The sequence below is a fragment of the Aulonocara sp. 'chitande type north' Nkhata Bay genome, linkage group LG6 (genome assembly GCF_057382095.1).
Source record: "Aulonocara sp. 'chitande type north' Nkhata Bay isolate Kocher_YH1m ecotype deep benthic linkage group LG6, A_spYH_male_GT1.1, whole genome shotgun sequence".
Classification (NCBI taxonomy): Eukaryota; Metazoa; Chordata; class Actinopteri; order Cichliformes; family Cichlidae; genus Aulonocara; species Aulonocara sp. 'chitande type north' Nkhata Bay.
Window position 1 is genome coordinate 6896 of NC_141349.1, and position 11136 is coordinate 18031.

At 40.3% G+C, this 11136-nt stretch overlaps 1 protein-coding gene across 1 annotated transcript; it reads left to right on the plus strand.

Annotated features, from left to right (window-relative positions):
* The first annotated feature begins 7795 nt into the window (after positions 1 to 7795).
* On the plus strand, positions 7796 to 10143 carry LOC147326906 (uncharacterized). Its single transcript, XM_086297443.1, has 2 exons — positions 7796 to 7847; positions 8961 to 10143. The coding sequence occupies exons 1-2, from the start codon at positions 7796 to 7798 to the stop codon at positions 9821 to 9823; spliced, it is 915 nt and encodes a 304-aa protein (XP_086153569.1). The 3' UTR covers positions 9824 to 10143.
* Positions 10144 to 11136: the final 993 nt, after the last annotated feature.

Below are 11136 nucleotides of genomic sequence, written 5' to 3' on the forward strand. Positions count from 1 at the left end.
AGCTGAGGAAGCCCCTGCAGCAGCTTCTCCACGCAAGCTTTGTTACTTTACTCCATCCCTAACATGGTGGTGTAAAAGTCCACGGCATACTGACCTGCTCTGCATCCAGGAAAAACCACTAACGCCACATAAACTACACTAACAACACCATACACAATTACACTAACTCATCATCAGCCTCACAACACGCCACACATAAAAAAAACACAACTTTCAGCCAGACAAACCACACAGTCCACCAAACTTCCATCATTCACCAGAGAGAGGGAGAGATATAAAACGAGAGAGTTTAGTGGATGTGTGTTTGTGTGTGTGATACACACAATTTATGAATGTACTCTCCAATAAAGGTTATGTAGTTGATGAAAAGTGGGTTAGATTAAATGTTTACATTTCTTGTGCATGAAGTAAACTATAATATTTATATGTAAAATTCCACACCTACACCTGTGCGCCCTCACACTGCAGCACATTTTACTCCCCTGGTTGCAGAAACCGTTCTATATTTTGTCACAGCTGCAAAAGAAGCTCCACTCAAAGAAACTCAAAGATGATGGAGAGGAAGAGATTTCAGAACATGAGGCAGGAAGGTGGGGAGAGAGTGAGGCGGTATGGCACACAGGAAACGGTCGAGGGCAGACTCAAACCCAAGCTCCTGCAGTGGGAACTCTAACCTTTAGTACATGTGTCCCCACTCAGCCAGGTGAGATATAGCAGAACCATCAATTCAGAGTCTGACAGTAAGGGTGAAGACGAGCCTGACTGTTGGTCTGCTCCAAAACAAGCCCATAAGCAAGCTTTGAAATAATATGTTACAAAATTGTGAAACTGCGACATGAAATTTGATTTGAAAATGAAATTCATCCTGATCAGGAGCTGTTATGATCTAAATGGTGTTCTAGATCCAGTAAGCATTCATTCAACTTGTCTGCAGCAAAATTAAAAAATAAGTTACCACAAGTTGTTTTTTAAATTGGTAAATAATTGATAAAGTGTTAAAAGTACTGGTTGTGTTTGACCTCATCACCAGGATGAGTTGGAAATACCTCAAATTCCCTCAGGTGGCCTTTTGCTGGTTGGATTGCCACTACAGTCTGTAAACTGTGGAGGTAATTTTGTGAGCTCATTGGATGAGCAGTTTCTGAAATACTCAGACCAGCCCATCTGGCACCAACAACCACGCAATCTCTTTCCCCCATTCTGATACTTGCTTTGACCTTCAGCAGGTCATCATGAACATGTCTGTATGCTTAAATACTTTAATTTGCTGACGTCTGATTGGTTCACTAGACATTTGTGTTTAACGAGCAGGTGAACAGGTGTACCTGGCAAAGTGTGTGTAACCCTCAGTGTTACTGACATGTTCCACACTGATGCACAACAATACTCTGTGCCCCACACTGTTTTATTAAGTATGTCTAATCACTGTGGACATTACATGTACCTTCTTGAAGGAGAGGTCAAAGGTCAGTTACCTTTATAGGTTCCTGCTATATGTTGTGACATATACACAGCACAGTTGTAGGAATGATAGTTTCTAAGTTCTAAAGCTTTTTGTCAATTTTCAACCAATAAATCTTAAAGTTGACCTTGAAGACCACAAGTTTGAATGGATTGTTAACATGACCCCACTCTACAGCACTGCAACATTTTAACATGAGTTATTTAAGACTTTCCAGGTATCCTGGTTACAGAAAAAGATTGATGAGCAGAAAAAAAAGAAACAAACTTTAATTGTTTCTGATTAGAAGCTGTACAATCCGGACTGACTTTAACAAATGTGCTATAGGCTCAGCTGGAAAATAGTGAGCTTTACAAGACTGATTTTGTTCCAAAGGCTTTCACAGACCTCAACCAATCCTAAGGCTAATTAGCACGGCTAGAATTTTAAAAACATTTGTTAAATGTTGTCATTGCTAACATATACCTGTTTTAGAGCATGGTGAGTAGCGAGAATGCAAAGTTATTGTTACCTCTAAAAAGAAAAATGTGAAGATGTGATGTTAGCATGAGCTATATAGTATCTCCAAAAGTTGATTCTGTTCATCTGGACTTTACGTTTTGTGGGAAAAACGTTTCGTCACTCATCCAATTGACTTCTTCAGTCTCAGCTGACTGCAGGTTTCCCCAATCTTACAGGGAGTGCAGAATTATTAGGCAAATGAGTATTTTGTCCACATCATCCTCTTCATGCATGTTGTCTTACTCCAAGCTGTATAGGCTCGAAAGCCTACTACCAATTAAGCATATTAGGTGATGTGAATCTCTGTAATGAGAAGGGGTGTGGTCTAATGACATCAACACCCTATATCAGGTGTGCATAATTATTAGGCAACGTCCCTTCCTTTGGCAAAATGGGTCAAAAGAAGGACTTGACAGGCTCAGAAAAGTCAAAAATGGTGAGATATCTTGCAGAGGGATGCAGCAGTCTCAAAATTGCAAAGCTTCTGAAGCGTGATCATCGAACAATCAAGCATTTCATTCAAAATAGTCAACAGGGTCGCAAGAAGCGTGTGGAAAAACCAAGGCGCAAAATAACTGCCCATGAACTGAGAAAAGTCAAGCGTGCAGCTGCCAAGATGCCACTTGCCACCAGTTTGGCCATATTTCAGAGCTGCAACATCACTGGAGTGCCCAAAAGCACAAGGTGTGCAATACTCAGAGACATGGCCAAGGTAAGAAAGGCTGAAAGACGACCACCACTGAATAAGACACACAAGCTGAAACGTCAAGACTGGGCCAAGAAATATCTCAAGACTGATTTTTCTAAGGTTTTATGGACTGATGAAATGAGAGTGAGTCTTGATGGGCCAGATGGATGGGCCCGTGGCTGGATTGGTAAAGGGCAGAGAGCTCCAGTCCGACTCAGACGCCAGCAAGGTGGAGGTGGAGTACTGGTTTGGGCTGGTATCATCAAAGATGAGCTTGTGGGGCCTTTTCGGGTTGAGGATGGAGTCAAGCTCAACTCCCAGTCCTACTGCCAGTTTCTGGAAGACACCTTCTTCAAGCAGTGGTACAGGAAGAAGTCTGCATCCTTCAAGAAAAACATGATTTCCATGCAGGACAATGCTCCATCACACGCGTCCAAGTACTCCACAGCGTGGCTGGCAAGAAAGGGTATAAAAGAAGAAAAACTAATGACATGGCCACCTTGTTCGCCTGATCTGAACCCCATTGAGAACCTGTGGTCCATCATCAAATGTGAGATTTACAAGGAGGGAAAACAGTACACCTCTCTGAACAGTGTCTGGGAGGCTGTGGTTGCTGCTGCACGCAATGTTGATGGTGAACAGATCAAAACACTGACAGAATCCATGGATGGCAGGCTTTTGAGTGTCCTTGCAAAGAAAGGTGGCTATATTGGTCGCTGATTTGTTTTTGTTTTTGAATGTCAGAAATGTATATTTGTGAATGTGGAAATGTTATATTGGTTTCACTGGTAAAAATAAATAATTGAAATGGGTATATATTTGTTTTTTGTTAAGTTGCCTAATAATTATGCACAGTAATAGTCACCTGCACACACAGATATCCCCCTAAAATAGCTAAAACTAAAAACTACTTCCAAAAACATTCAGCTTTGATATTAATGAGTTTTTTGGGTTCATTGAGAACATGGTTGTTGTTCAATAATAAAATTATTCCTCAAAAATACAACTTGCCTAATAATTCTGCACTCCCTGTATGAACAGTGCATGTATATGGTTACCTGTCCCCTTGCAAAACTTTGCTAGACCCGTCCCTGCACAGTTACCAGCTGTCAGTAGAAAAGGATCCTGATGTTATTTGTCTCTTAGAAACAGTTCATAACTTCCCTTCAACTCATCCATGTCACCTAAAAGGTAAACCTGTTTCTCCATCACCTGTTCAGCTCTGATGATTCAGTAAGGACATCTGCTGGTTTCATCTTCACGTTTCCCTCTCACCACATATCCAAACCGATATCAATGACCAGCAGCTGTTACAGCTGTGGCTCCAGCCAACATCAGCTGATACTAGAAAGCAATATTAAATTAATTCTAACAGCAGCTGATCAAGCTTTAACCTGCTGTTGTTGTTTAGAGCGACCACCGCTGGTTTCCTCTTTCTGGCTCGAAATGTGTGATAAACAAACAAGAGAAAAGCAGGCAGAGCTGTGTTCAGTTTAAGAGAGAGGTTTTTGATACCTGAGAAGGAGTGCAGCAGCTCCATGGTGTCTGTGGCACAAGCAAGGTAACCATCAAGCTCAACTGCACTTTGGAGCCTTCTGGAGATTGGTCTGGAGAAGAATTCATCTTCATCAGATGACTCTCTTTGCTGATCCTCACTCTCATGCTCTGTTGTTTAGTATTCAGGACAGACCATCAATAACTTACAATGTATTAGGTGAAATACTCACTTAAGCATGTGTTCAAATGTAAAAATACAAAAAAATGGGATCACATGAATCCTTACCAGCCTCTGTTACATCTGCTCTGTCAGTCCAGGAAGTCTTGAACTTGGATAAGAGGACTGCAGCTGCAGCCAACTCTGGATCCTCCATCATCGCTCCAAAACGCTTTTGAAGGCCATTTTGCAGGGCTCTGATGAGTGGCACGCATGTCTTGCTTGATGTCTCCAGCCTGCTAAGTTTGGACAGTAGTTGTTGGATTACTGGCAGGAGCCATCCCATAAAGGAAGTGGACTCAGACTGAAGAATGTTTGAAGCTTTCACCAGTGGCTTCATGGTGGTACAGTACTCCCTAAGGAATGCAACTTCTGCAGGACTCAACCTGTAAGACACAACAACAAAACCCACCATGACTATAATAGGGATCTTCTGATTTAATATTAAGAGTCTGCTCACGTTTTTAACCATCCATTAAGGAAAATTCACAAAATTTGCAACCATATTGGTAGGTGTCCAATTTTACTCACACTTTCACCTTGAACTCCTCACAAATGCTCCTGATGGCATTTTCACCCTTCTCATCAATGATGCGTATTATCCTTTCAATGGCAAGGTTGGCTGAATTCCACTTTGTTGCATTGGGACGAATGATCTGTAGTTCACACTTGTCCTCTACCACTTCATTAGCCAAATGAGTTTTGTTCCAAATGGCCTGGCATTTTGCAAAGGTTGCACGGGAGAGCCTCTTGTAGGTTTCATTCATGCTCTCTGCTAGGGCAGCATCAGATGTTGCCACAAGGTTTAGCAGGTGACATGCACATCGCTGATGAGGCGGGAGTTGATACTCCAAACCAGAGTCTTCATCAAGAATTGCACTTGCCTCATGGTAGTCAATATGGTCAGTCAGGTCAAGAGTTTCTGGGTCTGCTTCATCTTCAGCTTCATCTGCATCATTTTGTGCCCCAAACATGTGGAAGGCCTTGACAAAGTTGGATCCACTATCAGTTGTGGTTCTTACAACTTTGCCTCTAATCTTGTATTGGCAATGGATATCATCAAGCGCACCAGCAAGCATGTCAAATGTGTGAGACCCTCTCAATCTTTTGCATGCTGGTGCTGCAGATCTTCTTTCCAGGGACTCTTCCTCCAATGGCATGTGACTCCAAGGTAATTTTTCTGATGAGCTGACCAACAATCAGTAGTGGTAGCAACCAATTTGACTTTATCCAATGCTGCAACCAAAGTCATCTTCATGTGATCAGCAGCTTCACAGATTCTGGCACGGACAGTGGGTCTGGAGATGACTTTGGCTTGAGGTTGTAATGTGGTAACCAATTCTTTGAAAGATGGCTGTTCTAGCACTGCAAATGGCTGTAGACCCTCACATGTGAAATTGATGACAAGCATGTCAACAGTTGCTTGTGGAACATGTTTGTTTGCAGCTCTCAACATCAGGTCTGGTAACTTGGCTTGTGTATTTGCTGAGAGCTTGTTTGGTGTGGCTGTGGTCTTTCGCTGACGAGATGTTGATGCCACAGTGATATTGTACTGCTCAATCTTCGATGGATGTTTCCTCTGTAGAGATAAATATTATCATACGTCAGGTTCATACATTACTTCATAACATCACTGTGATTAACACTACAGGAAAACACATTTTTAAAACATCATTCAACTAGACATGAGCTAATCTTTGATTGTTTAGCATAGTATAAAAGAGTGGTGAATTTGGTCAAATCTTGCAGATATATTGCTGTATTTATTTACAAATGTAAACCAATTTTGAACGATCATTGCAAAAAACATGAATTTCTGTATACATTCTAAGTTCTGTAATCTGTATACTATCTGTAAAAAGAGTATCGACCAATGTATCAGTATCTAAATTTTTAACTCCTTTTTATCAGTATCACCCTAAAGTTTTCAGTATTAGTCAGGTTCTAAAAATACTAAGAGAGCAAAATATGTGTATATAGCAAATGTAATTTAAGAAAAGGGATCACATACACAAAAATGCTGCCCATACAGCTAACAAATAAAATCAATCCACATTATGTTCTTTGAAAAATATATCATATTGGGAAACATATAACCCTACTGATTAAGAGCCATGTCACTATGATAGACCTATATCAGGCCAATGATCCTGATCAACTGATCCATCAATCGGGCTCTGGTACATGTCAGCTGAGAGCTGGAAGATTAATTTGAGATGCAGCTCAGCACTGTGTTCAAATTTTGTTTTTGTTTTTTATATAGGCCAGCTGATTGTAGGCCTGTGTGTTTTAAATGACTACAAATTTAATTTATTGTAATGACGGTGGTTATCCAAATAATAAGCTAAAACATTCCTACGAATTTAGCTGTTCAGTGGTGACGCACGAATCCTACTTCCGGGTCTAAAGTAGTCTGCGTTTAATATGGCTTTTGTATTGTTAACATGTTTAATGTTATGTATTTTCTTCTATTTGATCTCAAAAAGCTCCTAAAACAGTCAGTGATCACTGTTGACCTCCCTCGGCTTTTATTACCGCTAATCATTTATTTAAGCTCAGTTTTTAAAACCTTAGTATGTAACTACAGCCCAGCCCATGCAGCAGTATATGAATGACTAACCTCGTATTGTGGATGGATTATCTCAGCATCCTGCCATGCGATTACATTTGTTCCTGATCACCGAGAACACTCACATTAACGTTTATGGAGTGGAAAAAAGTTAGCTTGTTTATATTATGCTAACATAGCTGTGTCGCTAGCGGTCACGTAGCACATCATTATATACCAGCTAGCCAAACTTCAGTAACCCTACAAACGTCACTGCTGTTTAGTTTTCTGTCTTCATTTATGCTGGAAGTGATAGCAGAGCTGTACGTTTGAATTTGTTTCCAAAACCCTGCAGTCAGGACATGCTATATTGTATTTAGATAGAAGCTAGCGAGCTAACGCCCTGCTAACTTCTAACTCTGTTAAATGTCATAAATTCCGTTTTCATGGATGCCTGGATGTTAAACTCAATTGTTACACCTGGTAGAGCAGAACGCTGATCATTTTATTAAAAATGAAAGACTTTAGACAGTTTTTCAACTCTCAGTAATGCCATAGTGATCGTTTGATATATGGACCTGCAGCGGAGTTTAGACCCAGACACGGCTAGTGAGGTCAGACTGAACAACCGGATAGTTCTATCACGTGCACGTGTACACGTTGACAACCGTAACCATGGCCGCTGAGGGTATATAAATGCTTCACAAGGTTCCAAACGTCTGTTTACACTTGCTCGTGGACTTGTTTCGACCTGCTCCAACCTCAGCCTGTGGAAAGCTAAGTTTTGCAAAACATTTTACTGGAAGCGGATATAACTTGAACGCATAACAAGTACTTCATCTGTCGATCGTTTGTACTTGTTTTTGTTTTTCAAGTTTGAAGATGGCTCGCCGTGGACCCGGACTCCCCGACTGTCACCTGGACTTCGCTGCAGGTACGTTTGAAAATTTCTTTAAATGTAAATTACTGTAATAATTTAACAAGTTCCAGTGTGAATATCAAGTTTTAACGTGATCAAATATGTGTATTCAAGATTGTTTCCCGTAAATTGTTTGTATGTTTTAAATTTTCCGGGAGAGGTGTAGAAATTATTAACGACTGATGTATGAATATGAAAAAAGGTGTTACTTTGACTTGAAGGCTTCAAATTTGACACTTTTCTTTAAAATGAAATGGTTAAAAATAGCTTAATGGACTAAAATTTGTAAAATGCCCAAAAATCAGTTTCTGTGGTAACGGCATCTTCAAGATGTCATGGCGGGGTCAGAACACGCAGGCGTAAACACACAGATCCAGGTCCCCTCCTGACATCCTTTTCTTCTCCGGATCAAAGGCTTTATTGACATAAACTATATTTTTTCTCTGCTGCAAAACACAAAGATAAAAAAATGCAAATAAAATAATATCAAAAGAATATGAAAACAGTAGTAATAATGGCATTAAGACCTATCTTCTGTTACGGTAATGCTTTTAACCTTATTAGATAGCAGAGAGAGATATTGTACACAGGGATATTTACACAGGGATAGCATGTTTACCACAGATTAGATGTACCTGTCCTTATGGCAGATACAGTCCTTGTGCACATTTCTAAAAATGTGGATTCTGGGTTAAGAGTTTCTGTTTGTTTGTTTTTGACTTGACCATCATTTTCAGACATACCTGCAGAGCTTTGTGTGTGCAATTCTTACTCTTGCCAAGGAGGTTGTGTTTTTATTTTAAAAAATAAATAAATAAATAAATATATATATATATATATATATATATATATATATATATATATATATATATATATATATATATATATATATATATATATATATATATATATATATGTGTGTATATATTATAGCTTATATATGTATATATTATAGCTTATGTATATATATATATAGCTATGTGTATATATATATATATATATATATATATATATATATATATATATATATATATATATATATATTATAGCTTATGTATATATATATATAGCTTTGTGTATATATATATATTACATTCCTAATGTTATTTTAAAATTGTTTCCTCACAGGGCGTCTTGACTATGTGGTTGAACGCCCTGCAGAAGCTCAGGACACTGATACCCAGCGTATCAGCGAAGGTGAGTATGGTGAGTATTTTATCCCTCTCTCACCCTCACCTTCTTCTCATGAAGCATCAGATGCAGATGTCGGTGAACAGCAAGGTGAGTATGGTGAGTACCGCCCCTACTTACCTGTAGATGATGAAGAGGTGAGTGAACAGACTGACAGTTCATCTGACTGGAACGACTCAGAAGAGTGGGGGGATTGGCTTAGCGATGACTCTGGGTATGACACCATGGATGAGAGAGATGATTCCCCTCTCATCCGGGAGCACCCTCCAGAGCCGTTTTGGCACGATTGGCAACGTCCTATTGCTCCAGGTGCTGCCCCCATCGCCATGCCGCCTTTCGGCCAGGCCAATGCCCCACTCTTCCCTCGAGTTGTTGCCCCAGTTGGTGATCCGCCAGCTGCTCCTCCCTCAGCTGCTCCCTCTGCTGCTCCCTCTGCTGCTCCCTCTGCTGCTTCTTCCTCAGCTGCTCTCTCTGCTGCTCTCTCTGCTGCTCCCTCTGCTGCTTCTTCCTCTTCTGCTCCCTCTGCTGCTCCTTCCTCTTCTGCTCCCTCTGCTGCTTCTTCCTCAGCTGCTCCTCCCTCAGCTGCTCCCTCTGCTGCTCCTTCCTCTTCTGCTCCCTCTGCTGCTCCTTCCTCAGAAAAGAGAAGCAGAGAAGACATCTGCACCGAAGAGGTAAGTGCAAAGAGGTGCAAGGTGAGTGACCAGTTTGATGCCCCTTCAACATCCTCAGGTAGTTTTGGAGTCAGATGTTTCTGGGAGAGGCTTTTTAACCTTTCCCTTGATGACAGTGACTCTGATTAGTTTATGTTAGAATGTGTTTTTAAACTTTGCCTTTGTGTTTTTACAGATATAAGAACATCTGACTTGCACATGTGAAATGTATTGTTTTTTTCTTGAATAATATATGTTTTTCCCAAGCCCTAATTCACCATGCAGGACAAAGGTAAGTCTGTACTTAATCTCAACACAAATAAGTAGAAAAGGTTTAAAAATGATGCAGTGAACTGACTGTAGTCTCTTGTTTTTACATAAGATATAGCCTGTGGCTAAGAATTCAACACTTCAGACACTCAACATCCAAGATGGAGCAAACACCCCACCCAGAAGACAGCCTTACCCCGACCAACCCGATGAGAAGGATGGATGACCAAGTGAAAAACGGGATGGATGACCAAGTGAAAAACGGGAGAGTGGTGCTGTGTTCCAACTATGTAAGTTATCACCTCACATTGACAACAAACTGTATTGAAGACAAAATTCTTCCAATAGTTGGTATAAATCATCATCCTATGTCAGCAGCACTGTAGGTTTAGCTTTATTTATATTTTTCATGTGTATACGTTGGGTTTAAAATTGCTTTTTAACAACATACTGCAGCTACCAACAATGAAAATGCTGTTTTGTGTTAAAATGACGTCTTTCTTGTGTTATTACTTTGCAGGGCAGCTGAGAGTGGACAGAGCTGCACAGAGGACCAAAGATCCACTCTCAGCACTTCATACCTGACTGGCCACAGCACCAACCCTCCTCACCCTAGGTGAGGAGGGTCCTGACCCCGCCTGCACAGAGGGAGTTGTGAACATGCACTTCTGTGTCGGTGGGTTTAGGATCCTCCTCACACTCACACTGATGAAGACTGTCACTGGAAGATGTCTCCATTGCATCAGCAGGACGTAAGCATTTGTAAAATATTACAGTTTGTGATGTTTTATACATATTTTTATTGCATCATTTAAAACTATGAGATATAAAATAAACCAATTTTCATAACATTTTCTGTGTATTTAGTTGTTTTCTTAATAAGTTCTTTGGAACATCATTGCAACCTGTCAGCTTTTTATTGAGGATTTATAAAGTTGCTGGTGGCCCGAGTGTGTAGAGTGGGGTGTTGTTTTTGTCACATGGTGAAAGTGACCTCATGGGGAGCAAAGAGAACAACTGAACAATTTGGGGATTCACAGACTTTTGTAATCGCTAAAAACAATTAATAAAAATTGTTCTGTGTGAACTAAAAGCTCAAATATAAACCATCCTGACACTGACACAAATGATCTGCTGTTTATAAGCAGGACAGTGTTTTCATGAGCCTGGATGAAGCTAATTTGCATGAGTTT